Here is a 27648-nt window from a genome sequence, read left to right as displayed (position 1 = left end):
GTTTAGTTTGGTTTCAACATGCACTCAGCCTGAGGGCCTGTCCACACAGAAACCAGTGTAGGTGAATACCTAGTTTTATTAACTGTATGGTGATGGTTTTTGTCCACACAGAAACAACATCTTTCAAACAAATCTCAAAACGTCGGCCCTTGCTTTTTCATGCAGTTGACGCTGTTTGTCAGTGTTGCAAATTACTTTCAATGAAAAGTAACTAAAGTCGGCCTGGTTCCTCTGCAGCAGGAGGAGCCAGCTGAAGTGGTTTTCAGGCATGTCACACTGGGCGGAGGCCCCTGGGGTGGGGGGTGGTTAGGGCGAGTCCTGGGACACATCAATGTAGAGATCATATCTCTCTACTGGCCTGGGGGCATCTCAATGTCCCCTATGAAGAAGCTGGTTGAGGGGGTTGTGGAGTTCCTTGCTGCTGAACCTGCTGCTCACACAAACCTGGACCAGGAAAAGCGGCAAAAAAAAGACAAGTGTCGTTACTAACGGACCGATGGTATTGACAGACAAATATCCAGCCTGTGTCCTCAGGATGTTTATTTTGAGTGACATATGTGGGAGGCCACTGTTTTAACCACACAGCCTCTGCTTGGCCTCATTTACTGACGTGTGCACAGAAATGTTCTCACTCTCCATGTGAAATAAGTACATAAATGAAATGAAGTGCAAAATCACTGTTGGATTAAATATATGTATGTACATGCACACATCCTGTCCAAATCTATAACTTGACACAACTGTTATATATATCAGCCCCTGCATGGGCTCTCTCTCTCTCCCTCTCTCTCTCTCTCTCTCTCTCCCTCTCTCTCTCTTTTCCTTTCTCTCCCCCATTTTTCCTTTCACCCCCAAGCGTTCAAGGCAGATGCTGCACATTTTTGAGTCGAGTTCTGCCAGAGATTTCTTCCTGTTAAAAGGGAGGCACTCTCTCAGCCAGTGCCTACATATGTATGTGTTTATATACACCTTCTTCTAATATAGTCTTCTTTAAAGTTATTGCTTTGTGCAGTGGGACACAGTCATGTTGGTTTTCCTCAAACTGTTGCCACAGAGATGGAAGCAAAGCATTGTCCTAAATGTCACTGTATGGCTGTTAAGATTGTCCTTCACTGGAGACAAGGAGCCTTGACCAAAGCTTGAATTCAATACTCAACAAGCCAAATATTTTTGTCCATATAGTGTATGTTAGTGTGTGTGTTCATGTTCGAAACAACTGCTCTTAAGTTAAGGCCTTCAGCATTTTATGGGGCAACAACAGTGGTCCAGAAGAATACTAAAGGTTCCAAGTGTGAACCTGCAGGAACTTGCACACTGGTTTCTTATCTGGGAGGTGCACAGAGGAGGAACAGGTGAGGCAAGTGAAGTCTTGACATTTTTTTGAGCTGTATACTTTTGAATAATTACAGGGCAACAGTTGTCTGAACATGCATGCATGGGGGTTTGAAGTTGGAGCAAACATCACAAATGTTTGTCCAGTCAGTAGATCCCTTGTGTAAAATGTAGCAAATCAAATTCTAAGTGATACTCTTGTTTGTTTGTTTTTCACCTGATAGTATGTATTGTTGGGTTTTTTCATTACTTTCATAAATAGTAATGAAACCCTAACCCTAACCCTTTCATTAATGTATTTGTTTATTATTTTATTTATCCATTTATTTCTGTATTTATTTATTAATTATTTTATTTATCCATTCATTCATTTATTTCTGTATTTATTTAAGTATTCATTCGCTCATTTATTATTTTATTTATTAATTCATTTGTTCTTTTATTCATCCATTCATTACTTTATTTCTGTATTTATTTATTCATTCATTAATATTTATTTTATTTCTCTAAATTATACATTTTGAACAAATTAAATTCTCCCATCAAACAGAGCATTGAAGTACGTATCTCCAACATATTTATTATTTTATTTATGTATTTATTAATTAATTTTATTTTCTTCATACATTCTTTTATTCATTCATTTATCTTTTCATTCATGCATTTATTTATTAATTATAATGTAAAAAAAAACAAAACATATTTATTGTCATGTTTCCTTCTTTGAGAGGTGACAAACGTTGTGATGTTTTTAAAACGGGTTTTTACTGCCCTCTGGTTGCCACAAAATGAATAAGCTACTGCGAGTAATAAAATAAAATAAGCTTCTGCATTATTAATTTTAAATAGTAAACTGAACGGTTGTAGGCTGGAGCTAAAGCTCATTAACATATCCACAACACAAGAAATGATGTTGTCCATATTGTCATTATTGAGTTTAAACAGACATCCATATTGTCTTGTAGTCTTTTAAACATTCTTGTTTTATGATAGATAGATAGATAGATAGATAAGCTTTATTTTCAGACTCAAGGTCCAAGACACACAGTACAGAAGGAATAAAAAATCACACAATAGATTAATAATAATAAAATAATTTAAAAAAATGTATATATATATAAAATTAAATAAATAGAAAAAAATAATCTAATGACTAATTTTTAAAAGACACTTATATCAATGCCCCCAAAACTGAGACGTGCAGCGCGTGTCACTATACATAATGTTCACCATTGCCACAACATTTAGATTCTCAGAATCATTTAACCGGCAGATGAACCTGTGCATTACATTTCTCAGAGCCGCTTGCAGTGTATTCACTCCAGCGCTCACAAACAGCTCACTCGCACTGGTCCATCTGGGCCTTTTTAAAAGTATCCTCAAGGCGTCATTGTATGCCACTTGCAGTTTCTGAAGGCTGGCTTTTTTGTATTTCAACCACAGATGTGCAGTGTACATAGGTGAACAGTACGCTTTGAACAGAGTCAGCTTCACACCAACAGTGCACCAACCGAATTTACGTACCAATACATTTGCTCGCACAAACAACAGTAGTTTAAAGTCAGGAAAAGTCATATGTCTATCTTCCACGGTTCTGCAAATCATTATCACACTTTTTGACTCGTTGTACTTTATATCATGCTGTTCCCCATACACAGAGCACACATTAAGGAGCTGCTGTATACCAGCTGAGCTAGGACTAAAGATCACACAATCATCAGCATACATAAGATTGTTCATCACTGTACTGCCGACCATACAGCCTGTTTTACATGAGCTTAGATTATTTGATAAATCATTCATGTAGAAATTAAACAAAATAGGAGATAAGATGCTCCCTTGTCTTACTCCGTTACTGATATGAAAGGGAGCAGATAAGCAGTTGTCCCATTTAACTTGCATGGTCTGTTGGGCATACCAATAGGACAGGATTCTGACTATATACTTAGGAACACCTACTGCACCCAATTTTTTAAATAATTTCTCATGATTCACCCTGTCAAATGCCTTTGAGGCATCTAAGAAACAAATAAAGACAGATGAGTTTTTTCTCTTATAGTTGCTCAGCAGTTCCTTTAGCACATATACACACATATTTGTACCATGTCTAGGTTTAAACCCAAATTGATTATCTGTAGAGATAATTAGTTCTTTAATCCTCGCCATGAGAATTTGTTCAACAACTTTGGACAATATATTAGCTAGAGCAATGGGCCTATAGTTTTCTGAGGAACCTACTTTTCCTGCCTTATCCTGAACCACAGGAATCAGCTGCACTGTCATCATAGAGTCTGGAAGAAAGCCATGGACTATGAGGGCATTGAAGCATAAGGCAAGAAGTGTACATATCCTTGAGCTAGCAAATGTTCAGCGGAGATATAATCCATACCTGTCGTTTTGTTAACTGATAAGTTTTTAATCGCTTGCGAAACCTCACGAGTTGTGATCATATCTATTTTTTCAACATTTGCTATCTGATGTAAGGAGGGTTTGCAGTTATTAATGCATTTCACCTCCTTCCAGAAATCTTTGATTATGAATTTTAATAGCTGTTTGGTTTGTAAAATGATAATTACATTACGCAGACGCTTTTATCCAAAGCCGCTTACAAGGGAATTGAGTACAACCTGCCAAGGGTGGAGTTGAACTTGCGGCCATGATATCTTTTGCACACAGGCTACCAGTCTTAACCACTGAGCTACCCCACCCCAATAATGTTCCTCTTTGATCAGTGCTTCTCAAGTTAACACCTTAGAAAATATTGATCTCTCTCAGTAACACCATTATCACACTGGTGTAAATAGACCGAGCAAAGTCAGCGACAGACTTTTTCACAGAAGGCAGATTTCTTCCTCACATATACTTCACACACTGGTATAGTGACAATAGATTAAGATGGAGCAAGAGATGAGGTGACACTAACTATCATCATTTAATGTATTATTTGTTTCACTCCGATCACACACACCCTGGTATATACAGTAGAACAGTTTATCTGATTTTCCTCCCGATGGTCATTGAGATCCTCCCTGGATTTCCACTTATTTTGGGTTCAGTCAGTTTATTCTTTACAAATTGTCACACTCATGTACCACTGCTAAAGTGTCAATTTGTAGGTTTTTGTGAATGAGTTGTGTTGTAATATACCAAGTCTTTAAATATCAGTATGTTTAGTCGGAAAAAAATTGAGTTGTAGTGTGTTTTTTTGTTTGTTTGCTTATAATTAGTATGATTTGGGGGGTTCTTTGTCATAAGAAAATTAATTTGTACTAGTAAGAGCAAGTAAACATGTAAATGATGATGGAAACGGATGATGGCAACCCGCAACTATGGTGGAAGAAAGAATGTACAGGTGTGTCCTTTTAATAATAGCTCGAACACAATTAAACTGGCGGAACAAGTTTCAACATCAGTCATTATTCATTATTCATTCTGTAATAAACCTTTAAAGTGTTTGTGCAATGAAAGTATCGGCAGAGGAGTATGGGCGTTCACAATCCTCAGGTTCTTGTTCATATGAACTGAAAGTGATAGTAACAATATTGGAAAGGGAGACTGCAAGTGAGGAAGTAGCAGTAGACGCATCCAGACCAGGTACGTTTTAATATTTACTTTAAAAATAGTCTATATATATAAGCAACATCAAATTTGTTGTGTCCACTCTTTTTTTATTTGTCTCTTCAGCATTAATTGTGACTTTCTTTTTGATGAAACAAAAATATTTGAGTTAAAGTGCAGTTAAAGATACAGCCAGTAGGATGTGTCTGGTTTTAACTCCATTTGCTCTGCATTAGGGCTGCAACTAATGATTATTGATTTTGATTAACCTGTTGGTTATCTACCGTTTAAATCGAGCACTTGTTTGGTTCAGAAAATGTGATCAAAAATGTGCTGTTGATGGGTGGAAATGATGATGTTCTTGAATGTTTTGTTTTGTCCACAAACTAAAATGATTAATGATTTAATGATTGTATATCATATGTATGTATATATGTGTATATATACATACATATATATGTGTGTGTATATCTATATGTATATGTATATACAATTATTTTAATTATTTATGTTATATGGAGCAAAGTAACCAGAAAATATTCACATTTAAGAAGCTGAAATATATGAAAAGTTGTTTTGATTATTAAAAAATAACACTCAAACGGATTAATTGATTATCAAATAATCGTTGCAGCCCTTCCCTGCGTACAGGAAAGAGACGGCACACAATGTGTGTCAGACATTTTCAGAAATTGCCTCAAGTCATGTGACACTTGGAGAAAACGTGCGTCTGCTTGTTCTACAAATGGTTCCACATCTCTTCTCTAACTAAACCCCTCCACACCTCAGCGTCTTCAACCGTCTATAACAATGTTCTTCTGCAGGCTTTGTCTCCACTGCCCAGGATTCCAATTATGCCCCGTCTGAGACGAGATGAGCGCATTGTGGACAGAGACATGGACAGAGAGTTGACCCTCAGAGCAAGCAGTCCGACCGAAGTGACGAGTCCTTGTCGCCAGAGGCAGAAACAGAAAGTTCAGAAACAACTCTCAGGTGAAACCACATCATAATGATAGTACCTGGTACCTGGTGGGGTTTATTTAGTACCTGCTCTGGCAAGGTTCCAAGCGAACTGAGCAATACTAAAATGTGACGTGAACAGACTGCCGGCCCCTAATCAGAGAGTGTCGTCGCTGGAAGAGTCATGAGCGCAGCGTCCAACACAAGAATCAAGCCGAACAATGCCGAACTGTACATCAGTTAAAAAGACTTAAAAATCTCAATATATAACAGAGGAGTCTGGTGTAGTTAGTGACAGCAATGCTTAAAGCTGGCGATCGTGAGCCGAATCACAACCCGTTACCAGTTGTATTTTAGTTCATTGACTGTGACAGATGGAGTCTGTGCTCCGGTCAAGCAGGAAGTACTGAACAAATCTTTCTTAATGAACTGATTCTAATGATTCAGTACATCGAAAACAATTGCTTTGCCCGTCACTAGTTTATGTCGCGTAAAAAATTACATGGCAGTTTGCGCAGATATGCTATGATGACCCAGCCCGTGTTGAAGAGGTACTATAAAGTATTAGAATACGACGTGCCTGATATCAAACCGAGTTAAGTCGAGTAGAGTCGAGTTGAGTGGTGCTAGAACTGTATAATGGAAAAGCACCTCTAGTCAGTCTGGTGATCAGGGGACCCAAGCGGCTTCCAGTGGTGGCTGTCACTAAATCTCATCCTCACGTCTGTGTCACGTTGCAGAGGAGGGATCCATGTTGGTTGAGGATTCGGTCCCCATCTCTCCGGAGCTGGCCAACTGGATCAAACTAAACTCCAAAGGTCTCAAAATCCGAAAGAAAGACCGCCAATGGGCTTCAGAGGTGGTCAACGACTTCAGAGAATGCCTGCTGAAATTCCTGAGGAGCTGCACTAAAGAGCCCTTTTTCCAGTCGGCTGAATTCCTCAACACTGGCAGCTACTTTGAGAAAGTCAAGGTGAGGTCATGATTCCCACTTTAACATCCTGAAGGGGGAATATCTACATGTTTTTATTTGATTTCTGTACGGTTTCACCAGATCCACAGTCCAGATGAGTTTGACATGATGCTGAAGCTTCAGTCTCCTGCACGTCTCGATATGAAGGAGCTCGACGGTGGCCTCTTTTACCAGCTTGACCTCGACCATCAGCCTCGCGGCCCCATTCAAGCCTTTCTGCTGGACAATGAGCGAACCCTCTCATCAAGCAAGATCCTGAAGACGATGTATCGCCTGGTCCGACAGTTCCTCAAGACCTACAAAGGTTTCTGATCCAACACAGTCAACTGGTGTCTTAGTTAACTCTTTTTTGGAAAAATAATTTTTCCAAAGCAAACTTTTACTCGCTCGAGACACTAAAATGCTAAAACAGACGCTAAAACATTTGGACTGGCTTTCTGTTTTTGTTGCAATGGTCTGATTTTCCCAAAGGAACTCCCATTGCTCTTTAGCAACCACATAATGAAGTCACCTATGGCAACCTGTGTTTACTTCTCTTTGTTTCCAGTGCCGGATGAACTCTGTCATTGGGAGGTAAACCGGAAGCGTCCCACTTCACCAGCCGTGACTTTGTCTCTGTACAGAAGCGAGAACGTCGACGAGGAGCTCATCTCCTTGGACTTGGTTCCTGCTCTGGAGGTATAATGTTTGTACTTGGATGTTGAATGTTGGAGGCACGTATTGACTAAAATATTGATTTGGCCCTTCCTCGTGCTATGCGATAATCAATACACCAGGGCAAATATTCAATATTATATAAAATTACATAATCTATAAAAATGATTGATCTTTCAATTAACAAATGAAGGCGGTCCCTACCAGTTTCACTTGCAGGGCATCACTACTTCATGTCTCCTTATGGTGGCACTGCTCAAGTGAATGAGGGAAACTTGTGTGAAAGTGACCTGGCTGACGAAGAGGGAGTTTACAGCAGGATAATGGTGAAGAAAGCTACGTTAAGAGATGCTCCATCCCCGTTCAATACATAGATTTTATGCACTTTGTTCTCTCTGTTTTGAATAGAGAAATCCTGCACTTTTAACTTTTCACGGACGTTTTGTTTTCTTCAGTTAGACAGATATCGTGATGTATCACAGAATCGTTGTATCGCGTTATTATCTTCATCATGGACCATGTATCGCGTATCAAGGCAGGACCTCCTGTCTGTGGAGTTCTGGATCCTGATTTACTTATTACTATAATACTTACTACTAATGACGAATGTGACTTGATATGATTTTTCTGTTTGGAGATTCACCCATCTCAGGGCTGGCCAGCTGTGGTCCGTAATGGTCCAGATGTGAACAACTGGCTGGGGAAGAAGGTTCGCCTTGAGATCAAAAGTCAGCCCTGTTACTTTGTCCCAAAGAGGATGAAAGGACAAAACATCAGTGATGAAGCCAAAGGTGAGGAAAATGGTCAAAAAAACGTGGTTTTCCCACTCTTGCCATTGCAACATGAAGACCCGGGTTCACGACACGAGTGAGGGATTTTCCCTCATTTGAAAGGGGGGTTGGTTCCCCTTTTGCCCAAGACCCTACAGTTCCTTCAAACACAACTGACCTTCATGTCACCTGGGATTGTTTTGTCTTTCTTTAACAGAGAGCTGGAGGATTTCTTTCTCTCACATCGAGAAGAAAATGATGACATATCATGGCAACACGAAAACCTGCTGCGAGAGCAACGCCACCAAATGCTGCCGGTGAGAACTGTTTGTGATGTTTACATCTTGACTATTTCTTGTCAAACCTCAGTGTTACCAGTAGGAGCTAAACAGTCTGGGCAGGATTGATAATACAAAAGCCTAAAATTATTAATCATTTGTTATTTCTACATACAGCTATAGTTTGGGGGTTTGATCATCTTTCTTTATTTCTCTTCTCTTGCAGGAAGTCATGTTTGATGCTCCTCAAATCTCTAATTGAGGGTCTGAAACAGCGTTTTCCGAAAGAGCTCGATGACCTCTGTTCGTACCACGGGAAGACCGCCTTCCTCCACACTCTGTCTGTCAGGTACAGTGAATCTTCACTGTCGACGTAGGAGTCCTCCATTTGCTGCAATTCAGTCTGGCCATTAGATGTCACTAATTCTCAGTAATTCTTTCACACTGGACCTTGACCTCTGAGAAAATGAGATAAGATTTCTGTCCACCCATCCACCTTCTACCCCCTGTGACCACATGAGGGTCACAGGGGGGCGCTGTGACCCCCCCAGACAGGTCGCCGGTCCATCATAGAGCCACATAAAGACAACAGCCATCCACTCGCACTCGTCACACAGATGGTCAATTTAGAGTGTCCAATTTGCCTAATCCCCAAATCTGCATGTTTTTGGAGTGTGGAAGGAAACCAGAGAACCTGGAGAAAACCCATGCACACACGGGGGCCTTGTTCCAAAGAGTGCTAAACACTACACCAACCGTGTGGCCAATTTGATAAACTTAAAAAATAAAAATAATAAATCTTACAAATGTGAGTTATAGTCACATTCGATTTATATGCATTTTTGTTGAATAGCAACATAAAAAGGGATGATAGTAGTGCTGGGATTGATATTACTGATCCTTCACATTCATTTGTTTCTTCCACCTGCTGCTTCTCGTGTGTCAGGTTCCACGACTCGATGTGGGCTTGTGAGAAGCTGCCTGGCTGCTTCCTGTACCTGCTCGGGGATCTGGAGGACCACGCGCGCAGAGGCTCTCTCCCTCACTTCTTCGTCCCTGATTGCAACCTCTTCTCTCCGCTCCACTTCCCACGCCGGGCGCTGGCTTTCCTCGTCAACGCCTTGCTGGAGCAGAAGAGGGAGGGCCTGCCACTGCTGAAGCCTCCAGCCCCTGTCTCACCTCTGAAACTTAGAACCTCTCACTCTGAGGACTCATCTGTGCTGACTGAGGAACAACCAACAAACTCACTCCTTTCACACTTGAATAAACTTCCGATTTTTATTGTAGCATTGGTTGTTGTCGTGTTTCTTATTTATGTGAATAAATAAGCACACGAAGCACACAAATTCTATAAAACCTGGTAACAATATTCATCATCTGTTAGTTTCCCTTGTTAAAGAGAAGAGTTTTGGCACTTTGTGACAATACTTAAGATTGACATGTCTTTCTTTTGTAAATCTAATTTATTGGTGAAATTATAATTCTTTTTCTATTGCATTGCATTGCATTGTGTTTGAGTGTTCTGTGACAGTCTATTATCTATTGAAGTTTTTAATGCATGTTGTCTTGTTTGTGTAAAAAAAGGGAATTATTGTCAACTACATATCATCAGGCAAACACTTTTATTTTTCAATTCTGTGAAATGTCACAAATATCGCGAATGCAACATCGCAATGGATTGTGGTAATTTTGCGATCATATCGCGAGATGGGCTCATTGGCTCATTTGTCATACAGTTACTGCATTAGTAACTGTAACCTGCATTAGCACCTCCCTTTTCTCCTGTGGTATAATAATTTCGTTACATTGTAAATATATGCAATAAAACAAAATTGACTTGTAGTGTGTGACTCACTTTTTTATCTCCTAATCAATGGCCTATTATAGTAATCAATGAATTTTTTTTTGTTTAAATATAATTTAAATTTACAAATCAAGACATTGAAAACATAAACATTTGGACGTTTGAGAAACACAGATGATCATTTTCAGACGTTTTGCTGACCAAACAACCACGAAAAATAATCGGTAGTTGTATCCCTACTAACGTTTACCCTCTTAAATAACAATGTTTGACTGAATTGGTTGATTCAACTTTGTTAAGGTTCGAAATACTCACAAACGCGGCTGCTACAGCAACTGTACGATCTCTAGAAAAGGATTTGTAGTGATTTTTTTTAGCTGTTATAAGTTCACTTTCAGTAACTGGAACCATCGCGTTCAATCGCTGTGTTTCTCCGACCCCATTTGTGGCGAACACGGGACTATAAATTCTCTCCGCCGGAAACGTCACGTCCTCTTCTAGTGATCCAATATGGCGGTGAGTAGCTTCCACATCGTACCATGGCCGTCACACACTCATTAACAGAAGAAATCCACCATCATCGACGCGTTGGGGTCCCTTTAATCGCTGTTATACCATCACATGATTAAATACCATTCTGATATATTATAATAGAGGCGTATTTGGTTAATAAGTGCTATGTAAAAGTGTAAAAGCTGAAGACCGAGCGATGCTAACAGGCTAGCCGCTGGAAAACACCGCTCCTTGTACTTTTCTGTTATATCCAGGCCGTGTTGATGTTATTCCTTTACTGCGGTGTCACTTGAGCCGCTCGGTTAACACATATCTCAATTTTGTGAGTAGTGCGGTTGAAAACAGCTTATATTTCCCGGTCACATACGTTAGCAGTGGTTGCGGTAATGCTAAGAGTAGAGGCTATGGGGGTATGTACAGACATGTCCGACCGGCATGTGACAAGCTGAGCTGATCTGAGTCAGTACCTTTGATTAAAAGAGTCATTTATTTACGATTATTGCCAAGCTTGACAGAACGGCTGCTGTCAACATTAGCAGCCGATGTTAACTCTTTGATAGGCAGGTGTTTCTCTCTTGGTGGTGTTTTACTCTGGTTTCACGTGTAGTGTTTTTGTCTTAAGGACCAGGGTGAAAAGAAGGAGAACCCCATGCGAGAGCTCCGCATCCGCAAGCTCTGTCTCAACATCTGCGTCGGTGAGAGCGGAGACAGACTGACCCGTGCTGCCAAAGTGCTGGAGCAGCTCACAGGGCAGACTCCCGTCTTCTCCAAGGGTAAGTGCTGTTCATGATGTGCTTGTATTTGAAAATCTAGTGACTTGTGGTGGCATGAAAAAGTGACGGTTTGGTACATACCTCGTTTTTGACATCACAGTATGGGTATGGTAAGCAATGTGACAAAACATGTGAACATGTTTTTGACTTATTAACGAGTTCAAATTACTAAATAGACACGATTGTAACCATAACAGTGATAATCCCATAGCTTCAGTCATTTAACTTGTTTTTACTGTATTGTCTTATGTTCTGTTAAGTGTATGCAAAAGAGCAAAATAAATTTGTATTAATTGCCCATACGCTCCTGATGAATGTGTTTTACAATATTCTCAATTTTTTTCAAATTCCTAATCAAGACTGCTTAAATGTTGCGGGTGTCACACATTCTATACTGTTCTGGACGAATGTGGTGATGTAAATGTATCGTAATGTATGTCATATCTCAAGTTAACGTGCTTATTCATCATATGTATGTTTGGTCCTCAGCCCGCTACACTGTGAGATCCTTCGGTATCCGCAGAAATGAAAAGATTGCTGTCCATTGCACCGTCCGTGGCGCCAAAGCAGAGGAGATCCTGGAGAAGGGACTCAAGGTAAGGAGGTCACACTACAAAGTTTTTCCAAAGTGATAATGTATTAAAATAAAGTTGACAAGCTATCCAGTTATGTTTGGATCACTCAATCAGTCTTAATCCCCTATGGTTTGGTTTCGGGATGTTTATTTAATCAAATTTGCATACTGTCCTATACCTAATTTACCTGTTAAATTATTCAGACTTTTTTTTTTGCTTAACAGTTTTTATTGACTCATTCCATTCTGTCCTGAGGTAAAAGTCAAAACTGCCAATGTGAAACAGCATTGATGGATAAAGAGCTGTAGCTTTTTTAAAAAAAGGGCATCTTTCACATTGACCTGCATTCCTTGCTGTGGCCTACAGGTGCGCGAGTATGAATTGAGAAAGAACAACTTCTCTGACACCGGAAACTTCGGCTTTGGCATCCAGGAGCACATCGATCTGGGCATCAAGTACGACCCCAGCATCGGTATCTACGGACTGGACTTTTATGTGGTGAGTGGATGCAGCTTAAATGCTGATTGAAGCTACTGTGTTTGATGACTGGGTAACTTGCACTTCATCATCAAAACCCTTAAAGCCATTATGATCTCTATAGAGGTGCACAGTTAAGAATAAGGTTAAGTAAATGTGATATGTAGTAAAAAAAACTCTTGTGTTGTAGGACGACGTAAGATAACCCGAACAAATATTACCAAATCACTAAAGCTAGACTTAGGCTTGTTGTGGACCAGGTATGAAATGGAATTAAATTCATATTAATATGGCTGTATTTATTAATTCAAATCTCTTTTTTTAGCTGTACATTGAGTTTCCGCAATTCCTGGAAAGCTTAGTATCAGGTGTTACATAATGAGACTCGACAGTATATCGGCGATTTATACAGACCTTTGATGAGTAACGTTTCTTTTGCTGTTCATAATTTACTCAGCTTCCCCTGGTTAACAGAAAATTAAGAAAGTCCTTTATTACTCAAATGTGGTTTACATTATGTCATGTTGGATGTGTTTCAGTGCAGCCAATGCAACATGACATGCCTTGATCACATCACATGGACAAAGTTTTCATTAGATGCAGCAGGTTTATTTTCTTTTTGTTGCACTGAAACTGGTGACAGTTGGCTCTGGAGCTTCAGTCTCAGCTGACAGAAAAACATACAACGGACTTGACGGATGACTTCTGAGCTGTTTATGTTGACACTTCTCTTCCTTGGTTTGTGTTCAGGTTCTGGGCAGACCCGGCTTCAGCATCGCCGACAAGAAGCGGAAAAGAGGCCGCATCGGTTTCAGACACCGCATCCGCAAAGAGGAGGCCATGCGCTGGTTCCAGCAGAAAGTGAGTATGCTCTTCCTTGGCAAGAAATTTTAAAGGGGCAAAGCTGGCACACGCCGTATTTCGTTGTTTTTTCTTCTGAGTTTATATGCAGTGCACAGGCTTTATGCTTCTCCACATCGTCTGTAAGGCCCAGGTTTTTATCGAAGAAAGTCAAAGTTTGTCAAACTGTCAGCTTTCATAGTCTGGAGTATTTTCAAGACCCAGTCCACTCAGTAAAAGCAGTAGGACTGCATGATATAATGAAAATGTGTAATTAATACAGTACCGTCATATGCAAAATATACGTATGGAAAGGACGGCAACCTGATACACTTTTTCAAAATTCTTAAAGAATTACATTTAAATAGTGCAAAGGAAACCTTTTCTCTGATGTTCTGCTGCTAAAAATGTTTACCTGTGCTGTAGATTTGACATGAATCTTTTTTTTTATTTGTCAATTTATAAAATACAATTAACATTAACTACCTCGTTTTTTCCCCCCTCTACAGTATGATGGCATCATTCTTCCCGGCAAGTAAAGGACCACCTTTTGCTCTTGTTTATAACAAAGTAATAAAAAAAGGAAAAAAATAACTCTTCGGTCTCCTGTTGTTACTTGTTCTGTGTAAATGTTTCATAGCCTCTAATTTAATACTTCCACATTTTAGATGCGTAACTGAAAATAAAATCTTGATCTTCATTTAACCTATTTCACGACCTGTACAGCACTTGTAGTTGTCCTAGCTAGTTTTTCTAAAATATTACAGACATTAAATTAAATAAAACAAGACGTCTGTGATGGTTAAGTCATCTAAGCCAAGACAATTTGTTTTTGATTTAGTTACTAGAATTGGTGTTTTTACTGTACTGTCACATCTGGACATTGTTTTGTCAAAATGCAAGACATTCAAGTTAAAAAAATAGTTTAAAAATGTAGTGATTTAAGACCAAAACAAAATGTCCACAAAAAATATTATGTTTAAAAGTTATATCAGCATTTTTCTTTAGTTTAACATATTAAGTTATATACTAGATGTATTTTTCTGTTGAATGTTTTTTGTTTTTGAACTTCAGTACACTATACAGTATCATTTAACACATTTACAACCTGCATTCCATTTTGTACAAAAAAATAACCATCTCTGCAGTTTTTTGTAAATTATTCATGCTTTGATTTGTGGCTAATGGTTAGGTTTTTTGTTTAAAATTAGTATGGATTTTGGTCTTAGGAGCTGGTGAGACTTGGGTCAAAGGATACGTGACCTCAAACAGCCTCTTTAACCTCAGCTCACGTGTCTACGCTCTGAGCTGAAACAAGGTTTTTGTTTTTAGCTCTTGACATTTTGTAGCAGAATCGTTACAGCAGGGACTCAACCTAAGATTTACTGCCATCTTGACCACAAGATGGCAGTAAAGTGACTAGAAAAAAGCTTATGAAAAAGAAAAACTGGCTCTTTTTGTAGAGGTGAAAGTGTAAATGAGTGTTTTGATATTTTGTTAGTCACATCCAGTATCTGTATATAAATATTATGGATCCCCTGACATGACATGGTTAAAAAAAAAAATACTTAGGCTGGGAATGAGCTACAAAGAGATTCTGTAAAGCCTGTCATTGCAAGGAACCATTATTACTGAGAGGCATTTAAACAGAATATTGAGGCAGGTTTCTTTACTGGCGCAGGTACGACAATAACACAACACCACTCGACCTGCTTACCCAGGTTTGGACTAAAACAATCCCCTTTCTTCCATCAGAGCAGGTTCCTACTCTCTGGTATTGGTACTCTCTGATGCCAGACTACATTTCCCAGCAGCACTGTCGGTGTTCGAGACTGACAAACCAAGAACCTTGTGAACGCTCGTCATGTTTTTTTAGTCAGATTGTCTTTATTCAGTGAAACCCCACAGAAACCACCAACACAAATACACACACAAATACAGAGGGATTCAGCCAATTTCATGAGTCACGTTAAATTAGCCTCATTGTATCTTTGTCGCGATCGTTATCTCTCAGTGTGATTGACAGCTACTTTGCAGTTTGACCTTTTGACTTGGAGTCTCACTGGTTTGTTTGGTTGGCATTTTTGTTTTGATCAAATTAATCTGTGGAGGCAAAATTTTAAAACACGGTGAGATTTACTGTTTTTTTTGTTGTTTTTTTTGGGTTTTTCTTTATTTTTTTTTTACATTTCTTAATTTTTTAAAGCTTGTTATTGTTATTTCCTTTTAAATCTCACCTGTGTTGTTTAAACGTTGCCCTCCTTGTTTCCCCTCTCTCCTGCCACTCCATTACACTTAGAAACAACTAATACTATTTATTTTAATTTTTCATACATTTCTGTCAAAATTGAGCTACACTACGTCTGACACGTACACATTTAATAAATAAAACAACAAACAGGTTTGTCTGCTTCTCTTGAGGAATATTTAAAAGCTGAAGATGAAACTGTATTATTGTGGTGTTCGGTAGAAATGTATGGAAGTAATTCTGTCTCACCAGATTATGATGTTTGAAAGTTCTTTCTTATATAATTAATGTATAGAATTTTTTTTAAATGTTCAACATCGTTTAATTTTCAGTATTTTTTTTATGATCCAATTTAAAAGTTCAAGGTAGAAATACTCAAATAATATAGTATTTTTGATACTTTTTTTTTTACAAATGTGAGGAAAAAAAAATCTGATAAATATAGCAAGGAAAAGCAATAGATTCTGGCTTAAATTAATGTTGGTTTGGTCCAGAACCTTGTAATCCCAAAACACGTTTAATGTACAGGATAATTTTATTTTGAATATTTTAAATTGAATTACTTCTGTGGGATCCACATTGTGTTAGTCTGAGAGGAACGGCTTCAAAATGCCTTCAAGAAACCTCGTAAATTTCATCACTTGCGCAAATACACATAAACTCCACTAACGGCATGCTTGCTGCTGCCACCTTGTGGTAATAGTTGCACCACAAATGTGAGTGGAAAGCTTTTGTTTTTATAAATGTAGTCATTGATAACACATTTGTTTTAAACCTGGTATTTTTTGGTACAATTTTAAACCTTGAATCCCTTTTTTTAAACATTGGTACATAAATGTGAAAAGGCAAATGTATAATTCCCGAGCACACAAATCAGTACTAGGTTTTTAAAATTCAACATCAGGTGTGACAGGTTTACTTCCATAGAATCAGCTCATTTCCTGTCATGCCCACACACTCACTCACTCACTCGCATTCACTGTCTCACACATTCACACTGAAGTTCACAGTCGCACACTTTGCCTAGTTACATCTTTGTACACCATCGCCCGGTGGATTCACAGTCGTCTCCATGTTTGTTCAACCCAAACCCGCTCATGTTCCTTTCCATCCTTCCATACACCCGCCTGTTGTCGTTCTTATCCATCTATCATCCATCTATCATCCATCACCTCTCTACCTCCACCTGCTTCCCTTCGTCCCTTTCCTCCACCTCCACTGTATAAACCTCCTGAGACCATGTCGGATCATGAACGCTCTCTTTTTTTTCTGTACCGCCTTGCACGTAGATACACAAGCATTTCGTGTTTTAAAATTATATTTTAATTTTGCTGTTACACTCGTAAAAAAAATCACAAGTTGATTCCATTTGAAATTCTCTCCAACGTGTCCAGTAGTTTATAGTTACTGATGTTGGCAACCGACTTTCCTCTCACATCTTAAGGCTTAAAAATGTCCATTGTTATTGTCTGTTGTTTTGGGCTTTTTGGCCCCTAAAATGCAAACCTTATTTGCTGAATTTTATTTGCCCTTTTATATATTTACACATATTTATTCATGTATTTATTATTTTTACACATCTGCACGATGGATCGGAATGATGTCATAAAACTGTGTGTGTCACAAACAAACAAAAAATGGTTTAAATGATTGTTTCCCATGTATTGATGAGCAGAAGAAAAAAGAGAGCAGACATGATCCTGGTCAGAGCAGAAAACAACAACAAATGATAATCTGCACCTGTCTTTGATTCCCTGTTCACAGTCGTTCATCACTTCATAGTCACAGAAACTTGTTTCTCTTTTTTTTTGGGGGTCTCCAAATACATTTTTTTCCAGCCTTTTAATTAAGATACATGAGTATTTGTTTTAATTAACATGCATTAAGTGACGTTTGTGATTTAAACTAATATTAGGTGTTACCCTAATCACAGTGACATTGTCAGGTAAAACTGTATTATGCACAAATTTACTGTTCATATTTTAAATTAGGTGGGCCCCCAAATAAAATGTTTGGGAAACACTGATTTAAATTGAATATCTATGGCATTTGAAAAAGTCCCTGTGGTTATTTTTTTAAATTTTTTGTGACAGACCAAACAATTCACAAATCCATGACAGAAATAATCATGAGTTGCAGCCCTGATCCAGCTCTCCTGAGGTTAAACCACCTTCTCTTCTAGTCTCTCCCTGATTTCTTGCATCTTTATGCTGTGATGGTCTGTGATGGAGTCACGCTGCTCTCTCTGCTGCGGTTCTTCACCGCCTGCTGCTGCTGCTCTTCGTGAGTTGGCGTGTTGCGGTGCTGCTGCCGGCGCGGTGTGTGGCGGGGTGGCAGGGTCAAGGCACAGCAGGACACTCCCACCGTCGGCTCTGGCAGATCTTCAGCCGCAGACCAGCTGTCAGTGGCCGGGTCGTACTTCTGCACTGCTGCCTTGTAGCGCTTCTCCCTCTCATTCCAGCCTCCCAGCAGGTACAACTTGTCAGCCAGTGGTGACAGGCCGGCAGTGCTCACACCGAGCGGAAGAGGAGCAGCTCTGCTCCACATCCCGCTCTCTGGAGAGAAGACCTCCACGGAGATCACATCCACCCTCTCTCCACCAGGACCCAGCTGGCTTCCTCCCACCACATACACCTTCTCTCCCAGGGTTGCGGAGCAGTGCCATCCACGAGGAGTCTCCAGGGAGGACTTGTCACTCCAGGTGTCCTTGCTTACGTTGTAGCACGCCACCGAGCGGGAGTAGGCGCAGTTGATGTAGCCACCGGTCACCAGGATGTCTCCGGAGGGCAGGGTGGCACTGGAGTGGCAGCAGCGGGGCACCTCCATGGGTGCGCGCATCTGCCAGGTGTTGGACGAGGGCAGGTAGCTCTCAGTGGTGGCCAGCAGGCCCTCCACGTTGCGACCACCAATGGCGAACAATCGCCCGCCGCTCGCAGCCAGGGAGAAGTGGGTGCGTCGCTGCCGCATGCTGGCCAGGTGGAGCCAGGTATTGAAGCGAGGGTCGTATCTGACGGGGGGGTAAAAGGGAGAGTTGAGTTTAGAGGCATTTTAAAGCAATAGAAGCTCCTGCCATAAAAATTGTCAACCCAAATTCCTGAGGCCTTGTCTTGATGATGGACCCTGAGGTTAGACTTAGTTTGTTCCTCTCCACACTGAGGTGGATTGGCAATGACACAGCTGTTTTAAACAGTATGTGTCTGTCCTTCAGTCTCGAACCTGCTGAGCGTGCTGACGGCGTGTTTGGCCTGGTTGCGGGCGTCGTTCTGATCCTCTCCTCCAGCCACGTAGAGGAAGCCGTCCATCACGGCCACACACTGGTTAAAGCTCTTCGCCGGCAGCTGTGAGAGGTGACGCCAGGAGGCTCCTCCCTCACGAGAGTCCCTCCACAGCACCTGAATACCAGAGGGGCAAAGGTCATCAAGGGATATTCTTGACACACTCGCACCCAAAGGAACCTCTAACAGGGGGAACCTTGAGGAACATCTCATGTGTCCCTCCACCCAAACCAAATATAGGCACCAACCTCCCGGCTGAGTGCCCTCTCGGTGAGTGCCGGACGACCTCCGATGGTGAGCAGGGTCTGCTGACCGGCGCGGACCTGTGTGCGTCTGGACTGCAGGGTGTTCTGCTGGTAGGGCAGCAGGTGGTAGTTCATGGCGTCCACCAGCAGGCGGTGACATTGGGGATCCAGCATCATACGGGGCACCGGCTGGATCTGACTCACCAGCTCGCTGGCCGGGATGGTCTCAAAGCGAACGTGACTCAGGAGCTCAGCAGCGTGGGCCTGACGAGAGACGTCAAAGTCGAGCCATCTCATGGCCAACTGGAGAGAAAGAGAGAGAGAGAGAGAGGTTCCAAGGAATTAGACACAAATTAAAGCATAAATTTCAACACTAAAATGTGGGAAAATAATGTTGAAAAGACTTTAATAATACAAAGAGACAGATTCAGATTTAGTGAAGTGTTTTATCTCACCATTAGACAGCCTTCTCGGACTGAAGAACTGAAGTTTGTGCCACTTTGTTAACCGCTCATTCCCCACACCAAAGTCCATAGAGAAAATAAGTGATTTTACATCACAGCACACAGGAGTTGTTAAAGCACTGCTGCTGCCACCGGTTAATTAAAATGTGTTATTTGGTTATTTTTTACTTTAGTATTTAAAAACCTTACTAAATGTTTACCTCTGTGATAAGAATGTACCAAACAAGGCAGTAATAGATGAGCAGCTCCTGTGTCCCTATGAGCTAAAAACGCTGTTTTTCTCTATAGACTTTGGTGTGTGAGAGATTTCCTCGATATACGCTGTATTTCCCTGTTGCTTTGCCAAAAAACAAAGCTTGACGCGACCAAATTAACTTGTTGAATTCAATCCATCCCCAATGGATAGTTTATAAATACCAGTCACCACTTATTCCATGTCCCTCAGCTGTTTCTTTCTCCATGTTGGAATTGTATATTAATAAACAAGCTCTCGTCTCACATATAGTGCAAGTTATACTTGGTAGTTTTCTCTTCACTTCACAGTTGACCTGCGGGGGTCTGGCTCTGTTTTAGGATCTGAACAGCTGGTCTCAGGGGTTGTTTTTAGGTCTGGATGAAAATAGCAAGAAAGTCCAGTGGGTTGACGAGGACGGACCTGGCATTTACGATCAGTTTGGATATGAGGGCTTCTCACTTATAAAAGGATAAAAATTACTTTTTGTAATGATGAATTAAAAACAATAGTGAATTACACTCATCTGAAATAATCCGAGCAGCCCAATAACCATGCCATGTTCAAAGTCACTGCCATGTGATTGACTGATTATATTTTTGCGTTAACAAGCAGTTAAGCAGGTGTACCCAATAAAGTGGCAAACAAGTGTACATTCTGTCGGAAGTGCAAGATGTCCTTCATAAGAAAAGAGAAAACTTAAGGTTTGTCCTATTTCAGCCTAGATACAGTTTTAAAGTCTGAACTCCTGACCTGGAAGGCTGTGACCTCTGAAGGCAGCATCAGCAAGTCGTCCTGCAGGAAGGCAGAGATCTGCTCCAGGGTCAGCTGCATGAACAGGGGGGTGTCGGCAAACTGCACAAAGTTGTCCAGGACGAAGCGGCGGGCGGCGTCGCACACAGGCAGCAGGCTGTAGGCGGCGGCGATGTTCCAGATGTAGACGCACGTCTGGACGTTGAGCTCGGCCAGCAGGAAGTCCATGCACATCTTCAGGAGTTGTGGGATCTGAAGGGTGGCGGCAGCGGAGACGGTGCAGCCGATGGTGTACAGGGACATGTGGACACGACCCAGATAGGCGAAGGTGATGACGTTGGCCAGGCCTGCAGACACCAAAACATGGACGTTTGACTCTTAAGGCTTTGACACGTGGACTTGACAGAGGAAACTGAAGAGTTGGATCAAGGCTGGTTTACCCAGAGGTGACAGGGACGGCAGCTCCAGGCGCTTCATGCCTGGATCTTTAGCCAGAATCTCTCTGAAGTACTGACTGATGGAGGAGATGACCAGCTTGTGGACGTCAAAGGCCTTGGTCTTACAGGCCAGCTCCAGGTCAGTCAGGAACCTGGGGAAGGTGGGCAAGGTTCCATGTGAAAAAAAAAGTCTGGACATGAGACATTACAATATGATGTGACACCAAATACTGCACAATATGATATAATTAATAATAAAATGATACAGCACATCATCTTAGGAGGATGATAAGAGAGCAAATTATCTTATTGGGAATAAATCTGCCTCCTGTCGAAAGCAATTTACAGCTTTATTATTAAAGCTGTTAAAGGGCCCAAAAATCAACACTTTCTTTAGGACCCCCATGAAGGCTTGGGCTGGCCCTGGATCCAGCACTCACTTTTCCTGGCGCATCTTGCTCAGCTCCTCCAGCAGAGCGTTGCCATGCAGCGGCCGTGTCAGCTCACTGCCCAGGCCCAGGCCTCTCTCTCCGGGCTTGATGACAGGCAGCGGCAGCGGCAGGTTCAGGCTGTTGAGCTGAGCGATGTCCAGAGCCGCCATCTGCTCGATCTTCCTCACCCCGCTCTCCACCACCACCACACCATCACCCCGACTCTCCACCTTTAGCTGGGTTGGCGTGGTCTCCATGGTGACCGGGGAGATGGTTTCCATGCCAGGCTTCTTTTGCCGGTTGGCCTTCTTTTTGGGCGCCATCTTTTTTTACTTCGGTCGATGTTTTTCTTGCAGTAAAATTAGTTTTACTGAGTCGATTTCTTGCTTGTTCTTCTTCTAACAGAGAGATGGTTGAAGGTCTCTGATGTTGTAGTTTTGTGCTTCTTGGTAAGTTTGTGTGGTTTCACGTAAACACAGCACACAGCACCTGCAAAAAAGAAGCAAAAAAAAAGAGATTTAAATGACTTCCTGCACAGATTTCTACTAAAACACAGTGTAAGACAACTGTTTACCTCAGGTCAGTTGGCGTGAAGATGGAACTTTAGACTTTTTAAGGTGACATTATGGACTAAAATGTCCAATACTGACAGAAAATGATGACATTGTCTTTTAGTTCTTATAGTCCTCAGGGATTCAAAATGGCCTAAAATGAAAAAGCCATTTTAAATTGAAGTGTACAGGTGCACAACCTTCGCTAAATTAATGAATCGCTAAAACTCTTGGTAACTTCAGCAGACACCAATTGTAGAACTTCCCTACATCGTTGGCTAACAGCTTACTGGAAATAGTTGGTGTATTTAGTGTTTATTTCAAAGTAAACCCTCAACAGTACAATAAAAAAAATTATACAACATGCTAAAACTACACTAGATAGTACAATTAAACACAACTTACAAGTCAGATAAACCTAATATACCTAAAACAATTAATAGGTAACATTTCAAACTATTCAAAATAAGGGTTTCATAATGACACACTGACTTACTGAGCCTCAACAAACCCACAGTCAGACAGACACACATTGTCGAGTTAATCTCATACATCACAGACTGAGCATCAGTACTGTTTTAAAAATCTGCCTCTGAATGACAGGTGCAAGTGATCGGGCTCTGAGGCAGTTTACAGAGGCTCCTAGAATGCACTGCTGCGATTCATGTCACCCACAGAACAACTGGGGAATCTGATTCACGCTCGCAATGAGCCGAGGTCTGCAGACTGTGGCAGAGTGTGCAGAGGGAACCAAACAGGACCAAATGGAAAGTTTCCCTAAATGTGACTGAGTATGGATATAAGTGGCATTCATCTCAATTTGTTGTTTTTAATAGGTTTGGTTGTTTGGTTGTTTGGAATGCACATGTGGGAAGAATTAGACTCATCTGATTAAATAAACTGTTAAAGAAAAGACTTAAGGTCACGCACTGTGAGTTTGGTTAGTTTACACAGACATTTAACACTTCCAAATCTTGATATAATATATTCTATATTGTATGACCTTACAGTGACCTTTCTTTGTCCTCCACCTTGTTATTGTTATCCTATTGTGATTAATGGTGTGTATAGCACCATAGTTTTTATCTGATTTTGTTTATTGACAGTGCTTTTCAACTTTCTTTTTACCATACCAATGTGTCTAAGAGCAGATTGAACAAGCATTATGTAATTAGTAGTAGTAGTAGTAGTACTCTGGTATGACTTGCCAGAGTAAATCAGGTCAACTGAATCAGTGACGACCTTTCAGTCCATTCTGAAAACAAACTGATATGAGTTTATGAGTTTAATTCTGTATTACGCCTTTTTTACACTGGTTTATTTTAAGTAACTATTCACTTTTTAAAAGGTTTTAATTTATTCTGCTACTTTTCATGACCTGTCTGTTTCATCCTTTTATGTTGTTTATGTTGTACTAGAGCAGTATCAGTAGTAGAAGTAGTTGTACAAAGAATAGAAATATAACAAAGGAGAACAAGCAAATAAAAATGTAAACATATACAGCAAAAGTTGAAGGTTTAATTCGAAATACAGATACATTTTTCCAGAATGAATTAACACTCAGCACTGCTCACAGTGCTGCTGATTTGTTTTCAGTGTAAAACTATAATAGATACTAACTGCTCCGCTTCAGTCACCACACGTGTCTCTGTCCACCCCTCCTCTCCTCTCCGTGTCAGCGTCTGAACTTGGCTCTTTTTAAATAGCACATATTGGCTCGCAGGCCAACCAGCTCCACACATGGACAGGAGACAGGCTCGTACAGGACACGGCAGCAGCTGCTGCCGGTGTCATATGAAGAGGAGGCGCTTACACACTTACAGACGCCATAGGCTAAATCTCGGGATGTTGTAATCCCCTCCAAAACAGTTGGAAAACACAACAGCGTTGATTCAGCACAAACACACATGCTGATATGTCAGTAAGAGCCACTAAAAAACAAAGTAAAACCAGGAAAACGGGCTGTTATCCACGGAAATGTGTAAGTCGATCGGCATAATGTAGGATACAAAAATGTAGACTCGCAACTGTGGAAATGACAGTGGGCTTAATGAGGAACTGTACCAGCTTGGGATGTTCCTCCAGCCTCAAGATTTGCTGATCAATCTTTACACTGTTTAACAAACACTTAATATAAACTATTACTGCAGTTTTATACTTGCATCTATCTATAAATGCAATAAACCTAACAGTGTTCAAACTTGGCAGGTGACTCACCGAGGGCACCAGTGAGTGCAGTGCCGACTTTGGCAGTGTTCGGATAAGAAATGTAAGGGATATCACTGAAATGTTACAAATATATCGCTAAAAGGAGCGGAAGAGGCCGAAAGAAAACAAGATTTCATGGAAAAAATCAAATAAAACCTGTTGTTGTGTAATAGTAGCAGTGACCACCACACATTGTTTATTTAATTTGGATAGTTTACTTTTTTTAGGTTTCAGTGCATATTAACAAACTGTGCATAGGAAAATGATTTAAATTGTGTGTGTTTACAAGTTATAATGCATGATTAACAAGGTTGCAACGGTCCCGCCTGTCATTATTGTACACGATCACTTCCTCAACGACAATTCTGATTATTTTAGTTTAGAAAAGACAGATGCTACTGCAGTATTCTTGTCTAAAATCCTCCTGACAAGTTTTAGATTATTGGAATGGACTGGAATCCATGAATGTAAACATGCAAATGCAGGGGTGTTGTAACAAGGTAGGTAGACAAACACCCAAGAGAGGGGGGGGGCCCCGCCAAGAACCGCCTTTGATTGAACGTGAAGAAGATTCTAGTCCCGCATCTAGATCCAATGCCACTGGCTTGCTTTGGTTTCATGAACGTATGGTCCCCCACACCTCGGCCCCTTGAGCCAACTTCAGTAAACATCCAGCAAGACAGAAATAGCACTGAGTTTGAATCCCTGCCAGCATTTTGACCCTGATGGGTGATCATAACATGTGTGCTGCAGATCTACATCACCTTCACCTCAGACTCATACAGCTGTCTGGACTGATTGCTGTTTATTGTGTTGACCTTCTCCACCCACTCTGGCTGCAAAGCCCAGTTTGTTTTTCACCTCACATTTGAGGTTAACTTTCACATTATCAAAATAAAGGGACTGTCTGTGCAGAGAAAACTTGGCAAACGTGGAATTAACGTGGCGTATTGCAGATTAATCTGTGGATACCAGGGTGTGTTGATGTGTGTGTCTTTAATCAAACTGTTAAGGAGTGGTAATCTAAGCACTGGAGGCCCTGGTGCTTTATTTTTAGACGTGAACTCTGTTTCCGTGTGAATGATACTGTTTTTATGTAACTGTCCTTTCAAAGACGTAATTATGGTAACAATGGCTTTCAATGCTGGAGAACTGAGCATCTCTGTTGTTGTTATCTTAGTGAAAGATTACACATTATATAATGACATTATACATAACATTGCATGTTATTGAACCAGCTTTCATGCTGTAAATGCAACAGATACGAGCATTAATTGCTTCCTTACTACATTTCACTTCTTAACCCGAAATGAATCCCCTAGGACGGAGTGGTTAGGCCGCTGAAGAAGTTTAATGTATTTTTTGTGTAATACAATGTATTTTTAAACTATTTTATGGACTTGATTCTAATGGCTGAATTGCCCTGTGTCTGATTTTTGTATTATGTTTGTCTAGTACGACTGTCAGAATGGTGGTGCAAGACAATTTCCTATGGATACCTATTTGCTAAGATAGGCTAAGCTAAGCTATAAACTAAGCCCCAGACCAAAGTATTGATAGCCTCAAATACTACTCGTCAACTCTCTCAACGAGTTCAAAATGTACCGTGTCGTAAACACAATATGTTTTGATTGCGACTTGCTTGGTGTTTAAATTGTTAAGTTGTGTGAACACTGTCTCCAGGCAACAGCAATGTCATGCTAGCTTGAGTGTGGATAACATTAATGGCCAGAGGAAAGAAATAGTCCACTGGGAAACTTAGCTTAGCACCTACTGAAAATATATACTTTAATTCAAATGATGTCATGACTGGTGGTTTCAGAAACTTTCCACCTTTCCAAATTGGACCAATCTTGTAAACAAGGTCAACACAATCTCATTTGAAGGCGTTGTATTTCTCACAGTGTCAAATGATTCCCATTTAACCTGCCTTTTTAGGCTTGCAACAGAACTTGACCGTGTTAGACAGCATTATTATTCATTTGAGAATCAATTTCGTGATTGTAAGCCCAATGTTCTTGCTCTTTTTGCTCTGTTTTTAATCTCCACCACCTCCTGAGAGAGAAAAACAAATCTTTTAGCAACTAATATATCCATTATTTTCACTAGATATGAGATATGAGAGACACATAACTCTATATGTCTTTAGTTTGTTGTCAAGCAGGTTACAGGTGAGCTATTGAACAGCTACATTTCAACCTGGCAGTATATACAGTCGTGTGAACCAAAAACAACCAAACAAGGAGCTGAACAGCACTAAGAAACTTCATAGACCTTTATGGGAACTAAATGAATTATGGTTATATACATCACATGTCCTTAAAATTATCATTTTAATGAAATCCAATTCACCAATGTGCTCAGAAAAATCTGAATGTTTACGAAAGCTTTACCAAACTGCTGTTTTATGGATGGATACAGCGTGTTTATGCTATTATGTCCATCATCATAGAAATATAAAAACACCATCCAGACAACCACCATCGCACATATGCACAGCCCAAACAAAGCGTTATCCCTTACCTTAACCATAACTGGTTCATGCTTCACCCTAACCTTAACCTAACCACAATTCAAATCCTAGGCCTGAACTTAAACAGTTCCTCAGAAATGAGGTTCTGCCTCATTAGGACTGGGTTTTGGTCACCATGAGGACAACTGGTCCCAACATGGTCAGTGTTTATGACAGAAAAGGCAAATGTACTTCCATCACTTAGTTGCTGAATTCCTTTGCTTATCTGATGAGGGTATTTATAGGTGCTGAGCAACACAACAAGCGTGTGTGTGTGTGTGTGTGTGTGTACAATAATATCCCTACAGCAACAGGTGACTGCTTCACATTGTTTAACAGTTAAATAAATATGACTCAGAGTTAGTTATAATGATGATGCTAATGTTAATTTGCTCTTCACAGTGAGCACATGTCAAGTGTGGATTTTAAAATAAAAAAAGTGTTTTCATGATTTCATTTTTTACAAACCTTTCTTGCCTCCATAAAATGTCATAAAATAAAATTTAAATACGTTTACCTCTTTCTCCTGTCTGATTCCTGCTTGTCGTTCTTTCCTTAGCTCCGTTCTATATGTTCTTCCCTTTTTTTGATGCTCTCTCTTAGGTTCCTGTCTGCTTCGTCCCTCTGTCCGTCCCAGTGCTGTGTGTGTGTGAGTGTGTATACATGAACGGAAAATCTGGGTCCCAACCAAACCTGTGACGTATATCCCCCACCAAACCTCCAGCACTGCCTCCCTGAACTCACGTCACACACCCCGTCTTCATTTTCCACCTCCCACCTCCAGC

General features: G+C 40.5%; 3 protein-coding genes across 3 annotated transcripts; 2 read left to right on the top strand and 1 right to left on the bottom strand.

The window, feature by feature from the left end:
• Nucleotides 1–4393: 4393 nt before the first annotated feature.
• On the top strand, nucleotides 4394–10367 carry LOC122786074 (cyclic GMP-AMP synthase-like). Its single transcript, XM_044052091.1, has 9 exons — nucleotides 4394–4926; nucleotides 5715–5883; nucleotides 6591–6823; nucleotides 6905–7127; nucleotides 7371–7501; nucleotides 8115–8268; nucleotides 8465–8564; nucleotides 8752–8874; nucleotides 9472–10367. The coding sequence occupies exons 2-9, from the start codon at nucleotides 5745–5747 to the stop codon at nucleotides 9851–9853; spliced, it is 1485 nt and encodes a 494-aa protein (XP_043908026.1). The 5' UTR covers nucleotides 4394–4926; nucleotides 5715–5744; the 3' UTR covers nucleotides 9854–10367.
• A 430-nt stretch (nucleotides 10368–10797) lies between these two features.
• rpl11 (ribosomal protein L11) lies at nucleotides 10798–14101 on the top strand. The gene is made up of 6 exons (XM_044051948.1): nucleotides 10798–10845; nucleotides 11465–11615; nucleotides 12105–12211; nucleotides 12557–12688; nucleotides 13418–13528; nucleotides 14017–14101. The coding sequence occupies exons 1-6, from the start codon at nucleotides 10840–10842 to the stop codon at nucleotides 14044–14046; spliced, it is 537 nt and encodes a 178-aa protein (XP_043907883.1). The 5' UTR covers nucleotides 10798–10839; the 3' UTR covers nucleotides 14047–14101.
• A 1271-nt stretch (nucleotides 14102–15372) lies between these two features.
• Nucleotides 15373–27544, bottom strand: klhl43 (kelch-like family member 43). Its single transcript, XM_044052907.1, has 7 exons — nucleotides 27381–27544; nucleotides 21602–22081; nucleotides 21165–21313; nucleotides 20725–21071; nucleotides 19279–19578; nucleotides 18972–19147; nucleotides 15373–18762 (listed from the first exon to the last, which is right to left on the bottom strand). The coding sequence occupies exons 2-7, from the start codon at nucleotides 21913–21915 to the stop codon at nucleotides 17961–17963; spliced, it is 2088 nt and encodes a 695-aa protein (XP_043908842.1). The 5' UTR covers nucleotides 21916–22081; nucleotides 27381–27544; the 3' UTR covers nucleotides 15373–17960.
• Between the last annotated feature and the right edge of the window lie 104 nt (nucleotides 27545–27648).

This window comes from Solea senegalensis, linkage group LG20, assembly GCF_019176455.1.
Source record: "Solea senegalensis isolate Sse05_10M linkage group LG20, IFAPA_SoseM_1, whole genome shotgun sequence".
NCBI lineage: Eukaryota > Metazoa > Chordata > Actinopteri > Pleuronectiformes > Soleidae > Solea > Solea senegalensis.
Note: the sequence above shows the minus strand (reverse complement) of the source record. Positions and strands in the feature narration are given on the sequence as shown.

Excerpts from the sequence above, each read along its gene's own strand:
- LOC122786074 (XM_044052091.1), top strand. The coding sequence starts at position 5,745 with ATGCCCCGTCTGAGACGAGATGAGCGCATTGTGGACAGAGACATGGAC. Across the intron at positions 6,824-6,904 it reads GCTACTTTGAGAAAGTCAAG|ATCCACAGTCCAGATGAGTT; the intron begins GTGAGGTCATGA and ends CGGTTTCACCAG. Across the intron at positions 7,128-7,370 it reads GTTCCTCAAGACCTACAAAG|TGCCGGATGAACTCTGTCAT; the intron begins GTTTCTGATCCA and ends CTTTGTTTCCAG.
- klhl43 (XM_044052907.1), bottom strand. The coding sequence starts at position 21,915 with ATGGCGCCCAAAAAGAAGGCCAACCGGCAAAAGAAGCCTGGCATGGAA. Across the intron at positions 19,579-20,724 it reads CAGAGGTCACAGCCTTCCAG|TTGGCCATGAGATGGCTCGA; the intron begins GTCAGGAGTTCA and ends CTTTCTCTCCAG. Across the intron at positions 18,763-18,971 it reads GCCGTCAGCACGCTCAGCAG|ATACGACCCTCGCTTCAATA; the intron begins GTTCGAGACTGA and ends CCCCCCCGTCAG.
- rpl11 (XM_044051948.1), top strand. Across the intron at positions 11,616-12,104 it reads GACTCCCGTCTTCTCCAAGG|CCCGCTACACTGTGAGATCC; the intron begins GTAAGTGCTGTT and ends TTTGGTCCTCAG. Across the intron at positions 12,689-13,417 it reads ACGGACTGGACTTTTATGTG|GTTCTGGGCAGACCCGGCTT; the intron begins GTGAGTGGATGC and ends GTTTGTGTTCAG.